The 22394-nt window shown below is 41.8% G+C and overlaps 1 protein-coding gene and 1 long non-coding RNA gene across 18 annotated transcripts in view; one reads left to right on the top strand and one right to left on the bottom strand.

Moving 5' to 3' along the window:
- The window catches only part of thrb (thyroid hormone receptor beta), a 443394-nt gene that overhangs the window by 81532 nt on the left and 339468 nt on the right, over positions 1-22394 (bottom strand). For 12 of the 17 annotated variants that reach the window (XM_084422934.1, XM_084422922.1, XM_084422925.1 and 9 more), the window contains 3 exons: positions 9269-9320; positions 9086-9150; positions 2744-2794 (listed from right to left, as the gene is read on the bottom strand). In XM_084422934.1, the coding sequence (XP_084279060.1) occupies positions 2744-2794; positions 9086-9092 (58 nt within the window). In that variant the 5' untranslated portion in view covers positions 9093-9150; positions 9269-9320. The remainder of the gene's footprint in view (positions 1-2743; positions 2795-9085; positions 9151-9268; positions 9321-22394) is intronic. The other 5 variants (XM_084422927.1, XM_084422931.1, XM_084422933.1 and 2 more) reach the window with 1 other exon arrangement.
- LOC311299395 overlaps positions 1-22394 on the top strand; it is a 538425-nt gene that overhangs the window by 319992 nt on the left and 196039 nt on the right. The window lies entirely within an intron of this gene.

Genomic DNA, 22394 nt, shown 5'->3' with positions numbered 1-22394 from the left:
AGACATTTTGATTAAACATGTTAATAAAATGTAGATGGGAATGTACTATTTTTTTTTATCTCTCTAATTTATTTTTCTGTATCATACTAAAGGGCTAGGGTCCTTTTTTAGATAATGCAATTTGCAAGACCTTTTTCCTGTTTGGCTGTCAGAGGCGACGGCACTCCCCAGTAAAAAAAAAAAAAAAAACCTATCTGCTTGCATAACTCCCACATACTATATACAGATCGAGAGACTTAGACTTTCTCAGCTTCTTCTTCACTTCATCTTTCTCTCTGCTGATTGACAATAAAGAACATTCATATTCTCCACCTCAGACTACTGTCTCTTCCTTCAAACTAGTCAAACAAATGTAACTGAGACATTTAATGTAATTAAATGTAATTTACAAGGACTCCTCATTTCAGAACACCACTGCACACAACTGATTATAACCCAGCGATATATTTAAAGTCAGATATATAGTACATTCATGCACATAGTACATACAGTACTTTCACATAAATCAGTATATATGACTGATTATAGCAAATATTTTCTGTGTGATTGTTTATATCATTGCAAAATGTTAACTATATTATTGCCTAGCTCTAATTTGCTAAATGCCACCATTAGGCATGAAGGCAGTATTTTGTACTTTAGAAATGTGTACTCTACTACAGTAAAAAAATACTAAATGTCACAATGCCAAAAAATATATAATAATAATAAAAAAAGGGCCATATTGTAGGGCGAAATATGACCCTGACATATTCATGAGATTAGTCCACATACTGCACACAGTATACTGTACACTGAAAACAACTGTTGGAAGTGCAGTAGTACACCATTCCAAACATCCTTTGTTCCCATCGGCATGGTTTTGACCAGTATTGACTGTACTGAACTTGCAGCTGGGCTACAATATGCTTTCACTGCCCCCTAGAGGTAGATTATAAAAGTAATAAAAAAACAGATTAATGTTGGGCTGCAACTTCATTTGGGATCATGAATTAAGTATTGCTCAGTGGTTTCACATGTCATTAGTGTTATGAAGCAAGTCATTGCGAATATGGCTCAGAAAAGTGTAGTTAGTTTGAAAACTTGAAAAGCGTTCGTTTGCAGATACCAGTTGCTTTAATATTTTGAATCTAATGCAATGGAATTCTTACATTTTTAAGTATGACTTAAGTGCCCAAATACTGTTTTATCTTTATTTTGAAGAGATTATCTACAGTTTTATTAATAAATAAAATATAAAATATTTAACATTAAAACATGAAATTAATAAATGTCTTGGTGTGAAATGTTTTCTTTGAAAAGTTTGCTTAATGCTGTCATTATGACAATAAGTATCTTAACACTGAAGTATCAATGCTTTAAGTGGGCAGTATAGGCCAGCATAGTGAACATATTTTAGAACCGATGGCATTAAAACACAAGACATTGTGTTGTACTAATACAAGCCACTATGACAGCAACCATAAAACTGCTCCAGTATCAGCTTTTACTGCAACTCAACTGTGGTGTAGAGCAAACTGAGTTTACAGCTATTGTACACCCACCCTGAGAGAGAGGGAGAAAAAAATAAGACTGCATCATGTTTCATTAAAGTAGAATATCTGCAGAGTTTTTCAAATCAAATTTAAAACTATTTAAGACCTGCCCAAATAAAATTAATACCGTAGTCCATACAGAACAAACTCATAATCTCCAAATAAATTCTGTATCTTAGATTATTTCACTTATTTAAACAGGCTGCAGCACACATTCAACTGCAAAACAGGGTAACTGCAAGTTAAAAATACTCAAGAGATATTTTATTTAATATATGCAAACGTATTGAAATTGGTACCAGTATATTAGTTAAATGTTGATTGTTATTGTATTTTGCCAATACAATAATAATTAGTTTGAAGCAAAAGGCACAAAAAAGATTATTGTGCCGTTAATAGTAAAATCTGTGTATTGCATGCATTCAATAGTGATTACAACCTGCTCTGAAAGCAAGAACCTGTAGAACACGCAGCAGCGCTGTGTTTTGACTTTAAACGTGCAGCGTTCACATTTCAATAAAATTATCGTCTTTTGTTTAGTTGAATGATCCCATTCATTTTAAGTTTAATAATCACATTAACCCGTATCACAATTCCTTTGTTTTTTTTGTACACAAATTTAAGACCTCTTAAAATTATAACTTTTGTTATACCATTTGATATTTAAGACCTTAAATTTGATCAAATTGACTTTGGTGAAGGTGTTTTAAAAACTTTAAAAGAATCCTTTCAATGTCGACTTCATATGAGTCATGAACAATCACAGTCAATAATAAAATTAGAAGTCAACCTTATTTACTATTTTAGTGCATGTTTCTGAACTGAATGTAAATGATTAATCAGTGCATGTCATTGGACAGAAATATGTAATACTTGCTTTGTCAACTTTATTTTACCACTGATATTACTTTCTTTGATTATGCCATGTTTGCCAATAGCATTGTTTCATCAAACTCACATTTCTGGTATGTGTCATTCTCTTCTCACCATCCAATCAATTGCAGGTGAATAAAATCAAGTCCCTCCCTTTTCTCATTGAATTTCCCCTCAGAAATAGGTCACATGAGTACATAAAATAAGGGTTAACACTCTTCCATCTCTGACATTATGAACTGTATCCCCTCATCAAACACCCACTATAACAGCACTTCATGAAAGAAAGAGAGAGATAGATGAGAATAAATGACTGATGGAGGGTGTTACTTTACCATTCTGCATGGGCTCATCTTTCCAGCGGGAGGTGCATTTGTCTGCTTGCTCTAAAATAAATGGGAGAGGCACTTTAAACCTTATTATAAAGACATTTAGAAAAAGTGAGACAGAGAGACAGCTTGCGAACACACAATTTGGGAAACAGCAAGTTCAGGGCTCGACAGTAAGGATGGTCTGATGACCTGGGACCAGTGTGAGAGAGGTTTGGAGATCAATTCAATTGCACCTTCAGTGTGTTGTAGAAAACTGGAGAAGAAGCATGTGTGTATATATATAGTGGGGAGAACAAGTATTTGATACACTGACGATTTTGCAGGTTTTCCCACTTACAAAGCATGTAGAAGTCTGTATTTTTTATCATAGGTACACTTCAACTGTGAGTGACGGAATCTAAAAAATCCAGAAAATCACATTGTATGATTTTTAAGTCATTAATTTGCATTTTATTGCATGACATAAGTATTTGATACATCAGAAAAGCAGAACTTAATATTTGGTACAGAAACCTTTGTTTGCAATTACAGAGATCATACGTTTCCTGTAGTTCTTGACCAGGTTTGCACACACTGCAGTAGGGATTTTGGCCCACTCTTCCATACAGACCTTCTCTAGATCCTTCAGGTTTCATGGCTGTCGCTGGGCAGTACGGACTTTCAGCTCCCTCCAAAGATTTTCTATTGGGTTCAGGTCTGGAGACTGGCTAGGCCACTCCAGGACCTTGAGATGCTTCTTACGGAGCCACTCCCTAGTTGCCCTGGCTGTGTGTTTCGGGTCGTTGTCATGCTGGAAGACCCAGCCACGACCCATCTTCAATGCTCTTACTGAGGGAAGGAGGTTGTTGGCCAAGATCTCGCGATACATGGCCCCATCCATCCTCCCCTCAATACGGTGCAGTCGTCCTGTCCCCTTTGCAGAAAAGCATCCCCAAAGAATGTTTCCACCTCCATGCTTCACGGTTGGGATGGTGTTCTTGGGGTTGTACTCATCCTTCTTCTTCCTCCAAACACGGCGAGTGGAGTTTAGACCAAAAAGCTCTATTTTTGTCTCATCAGACCACATGACCTTCTCCCATTCCTCCTCTGGATCATCCAGATGGTCATTGGCAAACTTCAGACGGGCCTGGACAGCCTCACCAAGCTGCTTGCCTATTGTCCTGTAGCCCATCCCAGCCTTGTGCAGGTCTACAGTTTTATCCCTGATGTCCTTACACAGCTCTCTGGTCTTGGCCATTGTGGAGAGGTTGGAGTCTGTTTGATTGAGTGTGTGGACATGTGTCTTTTATACAGGTAACGAGTTCAAACAGATGCAGTTAATACAGGTAATGAGTGGAGAACAGGAGGGCTTCTTAAAGAAAAACTAACAGGTCTGTGAGAGCCGGAATTCTTACTGGTTGGTAGGTGATCAAATACTTATGTCATGCAATAAAATGCAAATTAATTATTTAAAAATCATACAATGTGATTTTCTGGATTTTTGTTTTAGATTCCGTATCTCACAGTTGAAGAGTACATATGATAGAAATTACAGACCTCTACATGCTTTGTAAGTGGGAAAACCTGCAAAATCGGCAGTGTATCAAATACTTGTTCTCCCCACTGTATATATATATACTTGCATCACTAAAGGGGTTTATTCTGCGGTAACAACCGGCTGTACAATATCCCGCTTATTACATGGCTTTGCCACATAAGTAAATAATTAGACACAACATATTGACTTAAGTTTAAATATTTTGTTAGGTATATTTTGTTCCGTGGAGAAAGCTGCATTTGTATGAAACATGAGAGCGAGTCTGTGATATCCTGATGACATAATTAAATAATTGTATATATATATATATATATATATATATATATATATATATATATATATATATATATATATATATAACAAATTGCCAAATAGGTGTTATGTTTATAAATAAGTCGCATTTGAGGTCTAAGTAACTGCATTCTCACCAAAAAAAAAACTCTTAAAACTACATTATGTGACACAAAAACAGTACTATTTTTAAAATCATGGTGGGTTTGCTAATTTACTCACTGTGAGAAATGCAGCAAGCAGAGTGATACATATGGGGAAACGGTTCCCTTAGGGATACTGGTAGAATATCGCATGGCTGGAAAAGGCTATCAGCCAATCACATTTAAGAACCAGAACAAACTATATATACCCAATTTAGGTTAAAATTTTCATTTATTTTTTTCTTTAGTGAAGCCTGAACTGTGATTGGGCCAGTAGAAAAAAAAAAAATCCTTACTATTGAGCCCTGAAGACAGCAAACAGAAAAATACTTTTTGGTACTCTTGTCATCCAGGATCATGTTCTCAGTATTAATGTCACAAAAACAGATGTACATCACAGGAAGAGAATGCCGGTATATATCTGTGTCTGAGTGAACATGTAGTGTGAGGCAATGTTTTTCGTGCTGTTTCATAAGAAATTAGCAAACTGAGAAAGTCTGACATGCACGATTCAGTTTAAAGATCACATTCTAAGGAAGATGTGCAGCTTGCTAAACACAAAGGAAACTATGTGATAACAGAACATGCGCATTTATACTTACAATACCGATAATAGCTCTGTTTCAAAACCTAGAAATTGTATTTATTCTTTTTGGAGAAGGCAATCCCAGAATCCATTATCGAGGAAAATATTTCATTCAATAATGAACATAATCAAAAATTGACAATTTTACCCTAAAATCTAACACCAAACTCTAAAGGAACTGATCAAGTAGTGTCTCTTGTGTGTTTCTCATTTGGCTGCACAATTATGACAAAAATATTTGTTTTAATATCTGTTATTATTGTTGATTATATCCCCTACCTGTCACGTGTCAGTGTTTGTTTGTATTAGTCACGTCTTCCTTTGTTCTGGTTTCCCGTCACTCATTTGTTTCCATGACAACCTTTATCAGTTCATCTGTATCACTTGTGTTAGTTCATCATCATCTATGTCAACTGTGTTCTGTCAATCAGTGTTCATCAGTGTTTGTATTTAGTTCCATTCAGTTCAGTCAGTCTTGGTCCGATCACTGTCCTACTAAGTGTGTGTGTACCTTCTGCCTGTCTGTACCTATTTGTATTATATTGTTAGTAAAGTTTGCATTGGAACTTTTGATTCTCCCTCGTCTACTTCTCCCTGTACCACACTGTGACACTACCGTTATCCCCAATATTTTAATAAGGGCTGCGCATTATTGGAAAAAACCGACATAGCATTATTTACTTTTTCTGAGATATATATTGCGATCTGAAGAAATACAGGAAAGTTCACCAGATGATTTGAATAGCTTTGTTTGGAAAGAATAAATCATTCCAGGAGTGCAAAATAAAATTAATTAAAAAAGCTTGAAAAAGATTATTTTTTTTAGTCCATGAAACCATACTGCAATGCATTCTATTGCAGGTTTGAGAAGCCCAGACTCACACCTCACACCCGCCCTGATGTGCACTTCACACATCCACCATCACCTCCTGCAACCCCTCTCCTCCCCCCTTCTGCCATCCAACCTGAGCTTAAGGTCTGTGTGGAGGACGTGAGCAGAGTCTTCAAAAAACAGAAGACTAGGAAAGCTTCAGGCCCAGACGGCATCTCATCTGCTTGTCTAAAAGCCTGTGCTGACCAACTGGCCCCAGTCTTCACGCAGATCTTCAACAGATCATTGGAGCAGTGTGAAGTTCCCTGCTGCTTCAAACGCTCCACTATCATTCCGGTTCCCAAAAAAACAAAAATCACTGGACTTAATGACTACAGACCTGTCGCTCTCACGTCTGTGGTCATGAAGTCGTTTGAAAGACTGGTGTTGGCCTATCTGAAGGACATCACCGGACCCCTGATGGATCCCCTTCAGTTTGCTTACAGAGCAAACAGGTCTGTGGATGATGCAGTCAACATGGGACTGCACTATATCCTGCAACATCTTGACAGACCTGGGACTTATGCACGGATCTTATTTGTGGACTTCAGTTCGGCCTTCAATACCATCATCCCTGATCTTCTCACAGCCAAACTGACTCAGCTCTCCATGCCATCCACAATCTGTCAGTGGATCTCCAGCTTCCTGACGGACCGGCAGCAGCTAGTGAGACTGGGGAAACTCACATCCAGGACCCTCACCATCAGCACTGGCGCCCCCCAAGGGTGCGTTCTCTCCCCACTGCTCTTCTCCCTGTACACTAATGACTGCACTTCTAAAGACCCCTCTGTCAAGCTCCTGAAATTTGCAGACGACACCACTGTCATCGGTCTCATCCAAAATGGTGACGAGTCTGCTTACAGACTGGGGGTTGAACAGCTGGCTGTCTGGTGCAGTTATAACAACCTTGAGCTGAACACACTCAAAACAGTGGAGATGATCGTGGACTTCAGGAGAAACACCCCAGCACTCCCCCCTCTCACCATCATGAACAGCACTGTGGAAGCAGTGGAGTCATTCAGGTTCCTGGGCTCTACCATCTCCCAGGACCTGAAGTGGGCAAATCACATTGACTCCATTGTGAAAAAGGCCCAGCAGAGACTGTACTTCCTTCGCCAGCTGAAGAAGTTCAATCTGCCACAGGAGCTGCTGATCCAGTTCTACTCAGCCGTCATTGAGTCTGTTTTAAGCACTTCCATCACTGTCTGGTTTGGTTCAGCTACTACATCAGGAGACTACAACGGACAGTCCGGACTGCAGAGAGGATTATTGGTGCCCCCCTGCCAACCCTCCAGGACCTGTACTCTTCCAGAGTGAGGAAGAGAGCAGGTAAAATCATCACAGACTCCACTCACCCTGGACATCCCCTGTTTGAACTGTTACCGTCAGGACGGCGACACAGATCACTGGCCACAAGAACTTCCAGGCACAGGAACAGTTTCTTTCCACAGGCCATTTCCCTTCTGAACACTTAACATGCCCCCCAAAGCATATGCCTGTAAGTGCAATACTCCCACTGTCTAGTGCAATAAACTCAGGTGATATTTATATCTATATTATTCATACTACTCAAAATACTGTAAATATGTTTATAATCTGTAACATGCGCTAGACTCCCACTGTCTAGTGTAATATTCTCTAATTCAGGTGATATTTATATTATTCATACTACTCAAAATACTGTAAATATGTTCATAATCTGTAAATGTTTATTCAGACTAAACCCAACTGTGACCCTACTTTTTTACTTTTATACTATTTTTATTTATTTTTTATATATTTTCATTCTTAGAATTTGTATTACTATGTTCTTGTTGTATTTGTATTTGTATATGTGCACTGGAAGCTTCAGTACCAAGAAAAATTCCTTGTGGGTGCAAGCACACTTGGCAATAAAGCTCTTTCTGATTCTGATTCTGATACTACGGTTAGGGGACCTTTAAAAAAAAAAAAATTATATATAAAACGCATGAGCACGCAATAATTTTCTTGTGCGCACGCGAAAGTTTCTCGTGAGCACGCGATAGTTTTCTTGTGCTCACGCAAAAGTTTCTCGTGCGCACGCAATAGTTTCTTGTGAGCATGCAAAAGTCTGCATTTTTTTTTGCAAAGGTCCCCTCAGGGGCTCCGTAGTACTTAATGAACAAATAATTGAAAGTATGGGATACCCAGAATAATCAAAGATCTAAATTAAATCATAATCAATATTTATGATTATTTTCTAATAAGAAACACAATCTAAATTTGATTATCATTTGAAATTGGAGTCAGATTAAGCGTAGAGCTAACGTAATATTGAAACTAAATTCTAATAAATAAAGTGAACCTCACTGGAACACTGAAAAGACATACACGCATTATATCTTCGCCCACACCGTTGGATTCTGTCGTTGGGCCAATGAGTGGCATGGTAATCTTGATTATTTATTTGATGAACTGTGCAGCCATAATGCGAGTCTCATAAGCAAGTTGCTAAGTGTTTCAAATAATTTATGTGCAGGGTTTGAATTGGGATTTTAGAAGTTGGGGAGCACAAAGACCTTGAAGTTATACTGAAAGTAGTTAAAATTAAAAGCAACATAAAATATATGTACAGTAGATTTAATAAAGATTACCCGATGATACTTCTCAATTCTTTAATAAATCAACGAAAACTCTATTTGTACATTAGCTAAATGGAACGGAATGTGTGTTCTGGTTCAAACTAACCCGGAACATACTGTAACTGTACACATACAAAATGTAACAGAGAAACAAAGAAAATTCTTTTCTCTTTTGATGGTGGAAAATCATCCAGATTGTTCCGAATAAAATAAAATAAAAATCCATAGGATGCTGCCTAGCTGTCTATGCAGACTTTATAGGTTTTGGAACAGAGCTAAAGTGTCTAGCGAGTTTTAGATTTTTATGACATTACCTGACATACTGCTGTATATTAGACCTTAAACTTCATTCTCTTGTCATCCACATACTCGCTGATATCTGACAGACAAACAGAATAAAGTCAAAAGAAGAATGATAAATAAGAAGAAAAACAGAGCAGTAATGAATGCAGTAACATTTTTGCCTGTGGCTCAAAAAGAAAGTTGCTTTGGCCCACCTTGTTCTTTGCGATATCGGAGTCGTTCCAGAGTGGTTTGGACCAGCAGAGGCTGAGGAAGACACACAAAATGAGAGAGTCAAACTTACATAATGCAAGAAAACGGTCTTCATCAGAGGAGGGTAAATAACAATATTCATTAAACATTGGACACAAGAGGAGCACTAAAAACTACACTAAACGTTATGGGAACACTTTATAATATCTGCATTCTATGAATCATTAGTTAAGCATTAGTAAATAGTTAATTCATTATTTATTAAGCATTGTCCCTACATTAATAGACACTAGTATGCAGTTTATAAATACAGCTATAAATGCTTTATTCTTGATTTGTTTAATAATTGTATTTTCATACTTTATTAATGATCAATTTATCATTTCTAAATTAAGTATTGCATTATTTACAAACCAGTTATTGTTCATAAGATAATTTAGAAAGTGTAAGTAAATGATTAATAAACTATTTAAATGTTTATTTATTCATATTATTTAGACATACAGTAATAGTTACTCAGTGTGATAATAACTGCTTCATTAACACGTATTCCTATTGTAATTCATGATTAATTCAGGTAGTTACAAAACATTTAGTAGTTGTCAGTTAACTTTTTTTGTGAGCTCATCTAAAGTGAGGACTATTTATGCCCCGTAAAGCTTTTACAAAGGAGATGTAAAGGCTCAGTTATCTTCTAAACAGAAAAAGGAAACAAACACAACACAGAGTGATACAGAACATATACATATTTATTTCAAGATGCAAAAAATTAAACTGTACAACTGTACACTTGATATCAAATGAAAAATACAACCTCTGCAATGTCATACAAAATAACAATTCCTGTACACCAGAAAACATAACTGTGCAGTAAAATGAAACTTTGCCTCTGCAATCTGATATAAAAATACATTTCTGTAGTGTAAATATTAAAAATACTTTAGTTTGATTTAGTTAGATTTATTGTGAAAACTTCCAAAGATTCTAGGGCAGCAGCTTACCGGAAGCCTTAAGGCTTTGATAGTATCTTCTAAGTTTTCACACTAAATCAAACTAAATCAAACTAAAGTTGATCAATGAACCGAAACTTGTCCACGATCTGCACTGCTGTTCTCTAATGTTTGAAAGTTAGTACTGAGGTAGTTTTGACACTGTGGAATATTTTATTATATTATTGTTGTTTCATAAAAATGTATTTGTTGTATTTTGGCACTCCTGTAATCCAGTGTTGGCAGTGGTAAATTTGGTAACACTTTATAATAACTGCATGCTATTAATCATTAGTTAAGCATTACTAAACAGTTAATTCAGCATTTATAAAGCATTAATAGACATTAATAAGCAGTTTATAAATACAGCTATAAATGCTTTATTCTTGATTTATAAGCATATCTATAATGTGTTTAATAATTGTATTTTCATACTTTATTAATGATCAATTTATCATTTCTAAATGAAGTATAGCATTATTTACAAACCAGTTACATTATTTACCATTATTTACAAACTAGGTATTGTCAGTGATTAAGAAGATCACTTAGAAAGTGTAAGTAAATGTAGTAGATTCAGGTAGTTATAAAGCATTTAGTAGTGGTCAGTTCACTATTTTGTGAGCTCATCTAAAGTGAGGACTAGTTATGCTTTGTAAATCATTTATAAAGGAGATTTAAAGACTCAGTTTTCTTCTAAACAGAAAAATGAAACAAACACACACAGTGATACAGAACATAGAAATATTAACAGCCTTTAAATCTCCTTTATAAATGCTTTACAAGGCATAACTAGTCCTCACTTTAGATGAGCTCACAAAAATAGTTAACTGACCACTACTAAATGCTTTATAACTACCTGAATTAACCCTGAATTACAGTAGAAAAACATGTTAATAAAGCATTTATTAACACACTAGTAACTATTACTATATGTCTGAATAATAATATGTATTTAAACAGTTTATTAATCATTTACTCACACTTTCTAAGTGGTCTTATGAACCACTGACAACTCCTAAATAACCAGTTTGTAAATAATGCTATACTTCATTTAGAAATGATAAATTGATCATTAAAAAATAATGAAAATACAATTATTAAACACATTATAGATATGCTTATAAATCAAGAACAAAGCATTTATAACTGTATTTATAAACTGCTTATTAATGTATATTAATGCTTTATAAATGACAAATTAACTGTTTACTAATGCTTAACTAATGATTAATAGCATGCAGTTATTATAAAGTGTTACCGTAAATTTTAATGACAGTAGGAATATGTATTAATAAATCATTTATTAACACACTGAGTAACTATTACTACATGTCTAAATAATAAGATGTACAAATGTACATTAGAATTCTTTTATCCGACCAGCCTCCCACTGAAAGCCATCAACTTACATTCCGGGGAAAGGAAAACACAACTGCCTACATTCAAAAGGATAAGAGAGAAAATTCCTCTTCTGGTTCAATAATCTACTTGCTGCACAAAAAGCCACAGACTTTCACAAAGAATTGCATTTCTTGAAACAAAGTGCTTAATTCATTAAGCTACGTTAAGCGTTTTATTTATAATAGCCTCTATGGGAGGGAAACTATATATAGACAAGAGCCTATAGAATATGAACGTGACGTGCAGAGTTTCACGTTAAGGGCATTTTCCTCCTTTAGAGCCTGTTAAAAAAGAAAACGCTTAACGTGAAATTCCGCAGTTGCGGTCAGCTTTGCTTTTGTAGGGGAAAGCAATGTAAAATTCAAGAATATTATTATTTTTTGTTGTTGTTGTTGTTGTTGTTGTTGTTTATTTGAATAGGGACAGATACAAAAAAAAAAACATAGATTATTACATAAAGAACAGTCCGATGCCTGTATCACAGTGTTTATAGCCATGGCTAATTCGCAACACCTGTCCCTAGAAGGGCTTTTAACAGTTAAGGTAATAAAGAAGTAAAAAAAATTACAGTGAATACAATAAAATGTCCAGAAACCAGTTAGCACCAATAAAAATAAGTGTAGTAAATAAACACATTCACTTGAACTCACACAGATGCACACCTCACATACACACAGCTATACATCTCATATGGCATGATCACACTGCTGCTGCTGTATGAACCAGGCTTTTGTTAGTTTTTTAAAGGTGGACAGTTTCAAGCCAGTTCCACAAATTGACTCCTTTCACAGAAAAAACATTTTGGGCAAAAGATGTTTTACAAAATGGAACTTTACAGTCTCCACATGTAGCAGCTCTTGTTGATCTGGAGGGTTCCAGCCTGTTCACAAATTTACAAAGTGGCTCAGGTGCAAGTCCAGTCAAACATTTAAAAAAAAAAAACGTTATGTGTCTAAGATGAACAAAATTAACAAAGTTTAAGATTTTATGTTTACTTAAAATGTAACAGTGATGGAATCGAATGGGCTTTTTATCGAAATTTTTTAGGGCACGGTTATAAAGCCTCTCAATAGGCAGTGTTGGGGAGTAGTTAACTACAAGTAGCGACGCTACTAACTTAACTACATTTTTCAGTAGCTTGGCAGTAGCTCAGTTGCTTTTTAAACAGTGTAGCTTTTCCAGTAGCTAACTACTTTTTGCAGCAAGTAGCGGTGTAGCGCGAGCAAAAGCTACATTGCGTTTTGTTGTCGAGCCTGCGCGAATCAGCGCGATGCAAGGATATTCTTCTTCTTGTTAGATTACAAACAAATTTTTTGCCATTACCGCCACCTGTTGTTTAATCACGCATCTTGCGGCTAACGGTTCACTGACGTACAGAAGTGGGTTGACACACCCATATTATCCATGATGGAGCAAGACGATATTTGAGTGTTGTGTGTAATAAAACAATACTCTTTGAAATCATAATTGTATTGCATTGTTTTAAACACTAAATATTTTACTTAAAACATTCCTCAGACACTTATTCAGTTATTTATAATATACGTTGTTCAAAAAAATCTAAAGTAGTTTCAATGTAGCTAGCTACTTTTTGATAGTAACTTGTAGTGTAGCTAACTACTTTTCCAAAAGGGTAGCTTGACTGTAGTTTAACTACTTTAACTTACGAGTAGCTTGTAGCTTGTCAAACTACAGTTTCAGAGTAGCTTCCCCAACACTGTCAATAGGCTTTAGGGTAGTTTGGCTAGTCTGGGACCAAACAGTGGTGCAGTACGACAGGTGGGACAGGATCATAGTGTTCAGAAAGACATGAGCACATTCAAATGTTAGACCACTCCTGATCATTCTGAAACAGTTCATACTGGCCTTCATTTTTCTTGAGATGTTTTTAATATGACTTTTAAAATTTAGCTGAGAATCTAAAATCACTCCTAAATATTTTTCTTGTTCTACCTGATCGATGAGTTCACCATTCATTTTAATGTTAAGGTCATTTATTATCCGCGTTCTTGTTATAGAAAAACGTACTCGATTACTAACGTAACCTCGGTTCTCTCTAGAAGAGGGAACGAGTACTGCGTAAGTATCTTACGCTAGGGGAAAATCCCTTTTCCACGAGATACTGAAGCCAAGAAAATTATCCTTAATTTTGTATTAATGTAAAACGCGTTGCGGCAGCATGCAGACATAGGCAAGACGGCTCGTGTGCCTATTGGCTGCTCTGCGGCAACTGCAGCAGCCTATCGAGCGAGGCCTAGCGTGACGTCAGACCCAATGGGGTGATTTGCGCCCACTGCGTCATGTCCCGCCGAAACGGGCGTGGCCTAGGCCAATAAATTCAGCTCGCAGGCAGCTATTTCTGGTTTTTCATCGCCGAAGCTTAACCAGAGCGTGTGCATGCACGGCAAGATACGCAGTACTCGTTCCCTCTTCTAGAGAGAACCGAGGTTACGTTCATAGACAGTATATAAACTGGACACAGCGACCCCATAGGTTTCAACGGAGAGAAGTGAAGCTGATTAGAAGCCCTCATTTCCTGATTGCCGAGCGTACTGCGCAGACTCAAACTGAGCTTGACGACGTGGATGTGACGTGAGCAGCCTGCCTGACAGTTGTAAGTTTTCTAGTAGCTGTGCCAAACGAAATCTGAACCATTCCCTTCCGAATCTTGCAGAGACGGAAAGCGTGAGTAGGAGCTGTCCATGAGCTAGGAGCAGGAGCAACGTCATGACTCTCTATGGGCTTCTCCCTTGACTTTATCGGACTTTATGCCTCCACGTCCCCCCGATTGACTGCGAACTTCTCTTCCTGTCTCTACGGTAATTTCCAGAGAGTCGCGTGGTTATGACGCAATCGTTAGCCTACTTTTACAAAAACTGCTTCTACGGGGCCATAACGTAAGATACAAGGTAATGGAGCCTTTTATACATTGTCGTGTTTCTTTAGAAATAAACCATGGACAAATGGAGTCTTTAAACGCCTCAGATGTAAAGTTATTCGCTGTCAAAGTGACGCCAAAATGAATGGGAGTCAATGGGATGCTAACAGCAGGTGAAGGCTTGTTAGCCAATGGCGGCTCCCGGGGGTACCTTCAAAATAATATGAAACGCTGCCCCCCTGGTTACGTTAGTAACCGAGTACGTTCTCTTACGAGAGGTCTCTCGTACTGCGTAAGTATCTTACGCTAGGGGACCCAATGTAAAACGCCGTGCTTGCTGGGATCAACACCAAAGACCCAGGAGCGAAGCCCAGGGTTCATATAGTGCATAATCACCAGGGGAACTCACAGGGAGTCTGGGAAGAGGGAGGGGCGGAGCCGCGCTCTTCCACATGCAACAGCGTCCTTAAGACGCAGATGTCATCATACAGCCAGAGCGGGGTGCGGCCTGAGCTGATGGGAAATCATGGGTCCTGCCATTTATACGTCGATCAGCAAGCATTGCTGTAGGGCAGCGCTCAGCAGACACAGTATGCTGAACCAATAGCATCGGAACAGACAGTACTGGTGCATTTAGACCGACAACAGCCTGGCCTGTAAGGCGGGAACCTCTAGGTTATAGAACCTTATAAATGTAGACGGGGAGGCCCAGCCTGCCGCCATACATATATCTTGTAAGGCAATCCCACTCGACCAGGCCCACGATGAAGCCATGCTTCTCGTGGAGTGCGCTCTGACACCCAACGGACACTGCATGCCCTTGGAAGTGTATGCCAGCGCAATGGCGTCAACTATCCATCTGGATAGGCTTTGTTTCGACGCGGCCAGCCCCTTGGAGCGTCCGCTAAATGAAACAAAGAGCTGCTCCATCTGTCTGAAGACAGATGAGCGAGACACATAAGCTCTTAATGCCCTGACTGGGCAAAGGAAGCTCGCGTCTCCTTCCTCGTCAGAGACCGGTAGGGCTGACAGGGAAATGACCTGCGCCCTAAACGGTGTGTTGAGGGATTTTGGAACATAGCCGTGCCTGGGTTTGAGTATAACTCTTGAGTCATTAGGCCCAAATTCCATGCACGTCGCACTCACTGAGAGCGCGTGTAAGTCCCCTATGCGCTTCACTGAAGCGAGAGCCAAAAGAAACACTGTCTTGAAAGACAGGTGTTTAAGACCGATGGTCTGTAAAGGCTCGAATGGGTGACCTTTCATGGCCTCTAGCACCGTGGAAAGGTCCCATACGGGGACTGAGGGAGGTCTGGGAGGATTCAGTCTCTTAGCTCCTCTAAGGAAGCGGATGACTAGATCGTTCCTTCCTATTGACTGACCAGATTCTGCGTTCGAGAACGCTGCAATGGCCGCCACATAGACTTTGAGCGTGGAAGGGGACCTGCCCTTATCCAACAGCTCTTGTAGGAAGGAGAGAACCTCCGTCACCCCACAGTCCGGGGGCGACACGCCACGAGCCGTGCACCAGCTGGAGAACACTGACCATTTTGAGGAATAGAGACGTCGCGTAGACGGAGCTCTAGCCTGCGTGTTCGTGCTTAACACTCCGCTTGGGAGGTCAGCGGGTACCTGTTGATGGCCCAAACGTGAAGGGACCACAGCTCTGGGCGCGGATGCCAAATCGAGCCCTTGGCCTGAGAGAGGAGGTCCCTCCTCACTGGCACTGGCCATGGGGCAGGAGCCCTGGCACATGCGCTGCTCTCAGTGAGAGCAGGTTGCTCTGAGCCCACACCAGGAGGCGTTCTGTCAGCCTGTACAGGTTTCTGGACCTGAGGCCGCCCTGGCGGTTTATGTAGGACACCACTGACATGTTGTCCGAGCGGACCAGGACGTGGTGTCCTTGTATTTGGGGACGAAAACGCGTCAGCGCGTTGTCTACTGCCAGCATTTCGAGGCAGTTTATGTGGAGAAGCTTCTCTCGTTCTGACCATTGGCCGAAGAACGGTCTGCCCTCGAGCAGCGCTCCCCATCCCATGGAGGACGCGTCCGTAGACACTACCTTCACACTCGAGGAAGTCCCCAGGCTTACACCTGATTGGTACCAGTCGTTTGCTTTCCAAGGTTTCAGAGCTGCGATGCATTTCTGATTGACCTTGAGACGAAGCAGACCGGAAGCCCACGCTCGGCGCGGAACTCGCGCTTTCAGCCAGAACTGTAGCGGGCGCATGCGTAGCAAGCCCAACTGGAGTACTGACGATGCTGAGGCCATGAGACCCAGCATCCTCTGAAATTTCCTGAGCGGGACAGACGCGCCGCAGCGGAAAGAGCTCGCTGCGCGCTGAATGTCTAGTACGCGCTGAGGTGTCAGTCGCGCTATCATAGAGAGCGAGTCCAGTTCTGTGCCCAGAAAAGATATTATCTGTCTGGGGAACAAAGAACTCTTTGCCCAATTGACTCTGAGACCCAGATTCTCGAGGTGATCGAGTAAAATGGTCCTGTGCTCTATGAGCACCGAGTGAGATTGAGCTAGAATCAGCCAGTCGTCCAAGTAGTTCAATACTCGCATGCCTCGTAGTCTGAGGGGTGCGAGCGCCGCGTCCATGCACATCGTAAATGTACGGGGTGCCAGGGACAAGCCGAACGGAAGGACTGTGTACTGATATGCCTGGCCCTCGAAGGCGAATCTCAAATATCGCCTGTGACGTGACGCTATCTGTATTTGAAAATACGCGTCTTTCAGATCTATTGACACAAACCAATCTTCTCTGCGAATCTGCGCGAGAATTTTTCTGGTCGTGAGCATTCTGAACTTTCGCTTTGCAAGCACTTTGTTCAGCTGCCTCAGATCTAGAATGGGTCTGAGACCCCCGTCTTTTTTCGGTACCAGGAAGTATCTGCTGTACAGCCCCCCTTCGCTCTGAGCTTGAGATAACGGCTCTATGGCCCCTTTGCTCAATAGTTTCGAAATTTCGGCTCGAAGTAGGTGTGCTACTTCTGTTTTTACCGTGGTCTCGACGCGCGCTGTATAACGGCGCGGGCGTCGGTGAAACTGTAGCGAATAGCCTCTTTCTATAATGTCTAGCACCCATTTCGTAACCCCGGGCAGCCTTGCCCATGCATCTGCACGGGTGGCTAGGGGTTGAATGCGAAGCGCACGCTGGTCGCTTGGCGACCGGGGGGCTTCGGTGTGCCGCAACATAAGCGTCGCGTTTATGACATTTGAGGCAGAGGGCGCGCTGATGACAGCGGGCAGATTGCCCGCGCTCGACTCCTCTGCGGTGGCAAACCGAGAGGGGGAGGGCTGGGCGAATCCCGTAGGATTTGTCATGTCTATGTGTGGATGTGGGCGCGGAATAGCGGGCACATTTATCACACCGAAAGCATTGTCCGCCTGGGCAGAGCGAATGCACACTGGTTTCGTTTTTACAGAAACCTGGAGACATGCAGAACGTAGTGATTGTGGGCACTGGGCAGTGGGCACATCTGCTACGTTTAATGCGCAATCGAGCTGGGTCGATTTTATGTGCGCGAGCCCTGTGTGATGGGCTGTGCTTGTGTGTAGGAATGAGCACTGGGCAGTGGGCATTTTGTCTACACTCATAACACCATCGGCCGTGGCCGGGACACCAGAAAATACGCTCTTTGTGGGATTTATCTGGGTAGCCGTGAAAACGGCTTTTGTGTGCAGGCAAGCGGGCAGTGGAACCGGCTTGTTGGCTGCTAAATAGACTTGAACAGTCACATTTCTTGGAACTGGACGAGCGATGAGTTTTGGTGGAAGCCCGGCCGCAGCGGGACTTGAACACGTCGTTTTCCTAGACGTGCTAGGACGACTTCGGGACCTCGGGCTTTACCGCAAGCCTGGGCCGCGGCCCACGCGGAGCGGGGCGACGGCCAGATGAGCGAGAGCGCGGTCTCGCGCTTCGGGCCTGTCGGCGCTGCGAAGTGGCGGCGGTGGGCGGAGGCTGAGGCTGAGAGCTCTGGGCAGACGGTCTTGCACGGCCTGCTGCAGAACTGGAGCGCTTCGGTAGGAAGTGCTTCATAGCCTGTGACGCTTTCTGTACCTCTGCAAACCTCTCCGCTAAATCCTTAACGGAAGTTCCGAAATGGCCAGCGGGAGACAGCGGAGCGTCGAGGAACGCGGCGCGCTCAGACTCAGACATTTTGGAAAGCGTCAAACACAGGTGTCTCTCAGCTACGGTGAGAGAGGCCATGCTCCGTCCTATGGCCTGTGCAGCAGACTTAGTAGCGCGGAGAGCGAGGTCCGTAGCACTTCTTAAGTCTGGCACGCAAATTGCATCTGGTCCTCTCTCGTCCAGCTTTCGGAGGAGATCGGCCTGGAAAATTTGCAACGTGGCCATAGTGTGCAGCGCTGACGCAGCCTGCCCAGCGGCGGAGAAAGCGCGACCGAGCAGGCTTGACGTAGAGCGGCAAGCTTTAGAAGGTAGCGCCAGCTTAGCGCGCCGTCCAGCAGAGGGCGGGCATAAGTGGTTGGCTATCGCTTCTTCGACCGGCGGCAGCGAATGGTAGCCTCTGTTTTTAGCATTGTCAACAGCGGAGAATGCTAGCGAAACAGAAGAGCGCATTCTAGCAGAATGGGGGGCGCTCCAAGACTTAGCGACTTCTTCATGAAGCTCGGGAAGAAAAGGCGCTGGTCTGGAAGCAGGCGAAGCGCGCTCCCCAGGGAGAAAATATCCGTCCAGCCGGTTGTGAGCAGGCTGCTCAGGCGTAGTCCACTCGAGGCCGAGGCTCGCCGCGGCCTGTGCGAGTACACGCATCAGCTCTGACTCGATGCTGGCTCTCTTGCCTGACGATGCGCGAGCAGATGGAGCGAGATCAGCAGAGCTCGCCCAATCCTCACTGACCGATGCCAGGAGAGAGCAGGAATCATCTTCCCCCGACGCGGCTCTTTCATCAGCGTCAACAACGGAAGCGGCGGCAGACGGCGGCCGCTGTCCGTCAGGAAGAGACGCTGACGAGACCGGTGAAGCTGGCGGGCGAACCGGCGAGCTTGGGCGGGTGGGGGAAGGTTCCGGGACCCGCTGAGCACGGCGCTTTTTACGGCGCGGCACTACAGCGGGCGGGGGTGCAGTCTCGGCGAAGAGTGCCAGGCGAGTCCTCAGAGTCGCCATGGGCAACCGCTCGCAATGAGGGCAGCCGGCGTCAGCGAGCGCGAGAGCTGCATGATCCTCACCCAGGCAGGAAGCGCAGATAACATGGCGGTCCCCGTCACTGAGTGTGGCTCTGCACGAGCCGCAGGATGGCATCTTGAAAAAGACGCAGCTCTTTTAGACAGTGTGTGTTGCGGCGGCGAACACACACGCAGCAGAGAGAAAAAGATATGAGCGCCGGATAGCGCGGCGGGAAGGCGGTTGAAGGCGGCGCGGCCAGCGACTTCAGAGGCGACTCGTCCCGCTTCAGAGGCTTCTTCAGACGGCACGGCTTCTCTCGGGATCCAGCGATGCGTGTGCTTCGCTGAAGAGATGAAAAATCAGAAATAGCTGCCTGCGAGCTGAATTTATAGGCCTAGGCCACGCCCGTTTCGGCGGGACGTGACGCAGTGGGCGCGAAGCACCCCATTGGGTCTGACGTCACGCTAGGCCTCGCTCGATAGGCTGCTGCAGTTGCCGCAGAGCAGCCAATAGGCACGCTAGCCGTCTTGCCTATGTCTGCATGCTGCCGCAACGCGTTTTACATTAATACAAAATTAAGGATAATTTTCTTGGCTTCAGTATCTCGTGGAAAAGGGATTTTCCCCTAGCGTAAGATACTTACGCAGTACGAGAGACCCCTCGTAAGAGAACACATAGATTTAGTTTTCCTCAGATTAAGTGTTAAACATGATTTGTTTAGCCATTTAAACACTTTCTCAAGACTTTTGGTCAGTGTACTGCCGATAACAACAGGGCTTTTGCCGGACACATAAACCACACTGTCATCGGCATACATCTGAAGGCCAACTTCAGGACACACTTCAGGCAGCTTGTTCACATACAGGCTGAAGAGAACAGGCCCCAGTATGGTTCCCTGAGGGATTCCGGTCTTAATTTTACATGGGGCAGATTTTACATGATCAATAACTACACATTGTTCTCGGCCCTGTAAGTATGACTCGAACCATGATAATGCCTGGTGTGACGTATTATAAGATGACAGTTTTGAGATAAGACGGCTATGGTTTAAAGACTTAGCGAATTAGCGAATTCCAGGTCAGGAAGCAGACAGACTGGCTTAACCGACTGTCTGCTAGCGGCCTCGCGTCACCAAGGTCAGATAAATCCCATCACATAGAGCCTCTTTCACCTAGATATCATCATATAGAGACTGTGTTTGTTCCCTGAATTTGGAAATCCAAAAAACGTCCAAACCCATCTAAGGTTAAAAACTTAATTGATGTTCAACAAATAAAAAACAGATATAATACAGATGAGCAACTGCTAAAGCTTGGGTTGCTGAAAATCTGATCCCTTACTCCAAAAGCACTCATTGTTAATGATATGATTTCAGATAATAACCTAGATGTGCTGTGTTTGACAGAAACCTGGCTAAAACCAAACGATTACATTACTTTAAATGAGTCAACCCCACAAGATTACAGTTATAAACATGAACCTCGTCTGAAACGCAAAGGGGGAGGTGTTGCTGCAATTTATAGTAATATTTTCAAAACCACTAAGAAATCAAGTTTTAAATATACTTCTTTTGAAGTGTTGGTGCTTAATGTAAAAATATATAGTGTAAACGATAAATCACGTTTGAGATTTGTGCTGGCTACTGTATACAGGCCACCAGGGCACCATAAAGATTTTATCAAAGAATTTGCGGACTTTCTATCAGAATTAATATTGACTGCAGATAAAGTACTAATTGTTGGTGATTTTAATATACATATACATAATGAAAAAGATGCATTGGTATTGGCATTTAAAGACATTGTAAACTCAATTGGAGTTAGACAACACGTGTCAGGACCTACTCATTGTCGTAATCATACTCTAGATCTAATATTATCACATGGAATAGATGTTGATGCCGTTGAAATTCTGCAACAGAGCGATGACATCTCAGATCATTATCTAGTCTCATGTAAATTACATTTAGCCAAGGCTGCAAAGCCGACTCCGTGTTATAAATATGTTAGACCTATCACTTCTGCCACTAAAGATTGCTTTATCAATAGTCTTCCTAATCAGTTTCATCATCTCAGCATCCCGGATAGCTTAGAAGAACTTGATATTGCAACAGAAACTTTTAACTCTCTCTTTTCCAGCACTTTAGACACAGTTGCTCCGTTGCGCTTAAAGAAGATTAAAGAAAATAGTCCAACGCCGTGGTACAACGAGCACACTCGGGCCCTTAAGAGAGCAGCCAGAAAAATGGAGCACAACTGGAAGAAAACAAAACTAGAAGTATTTCGGATTTCATGGAAGGAGAGCTCGATTACTTGATTACTGCTAGATCTGCTTATTTTTCAACCCTATTAGTAGAAAATTAACATAATCCTAGGTATTTATTTGAAACAGTGGCTAAACTAACGAAAAAGAAAGCTTCAAGCCCAGAAGTTAAAATTGGATGACTAGTAATTTCCTACTTCTAAATTATGAAAAAACAGAGATTCTAATTATTGGACAAAAAACTCCCACACATAATAACCTAGAATACTGTCTAACACTTGATGGCTGCTCTGTTATGTCTTTGACGTCGGTTAGGAACCTGTGCTCTTTGATACCAATCTTTCATTTGAACGTCACGTGTCTAGTATCTGTAAAACCGCATTTTTCCATCTTAAAAATATATCTAAATTACGCCATATGCTCTCATTGACAAATGCGGAACAATTAGTTAATGCGTTCA

Source organism: Rutilus rutilus (assembly GCF_951802725.1).
Source record: "Rutilus rutilus genome assembly, chromosome: 11".
In the NCBI taxonomy this organism is placed as follows: domain Eukaryota; kingdom Metazoa; phylum Chordata; class Actinopteri; order Cypriniformes; family Leuciscidae; genus Rutilus; species Rutilus rutilus.
The sequence above is the reverse complement of the archived record's forward strand: the minus strand, read 5'-3'. Positions and strand labels throughout refer to the sequence as shown.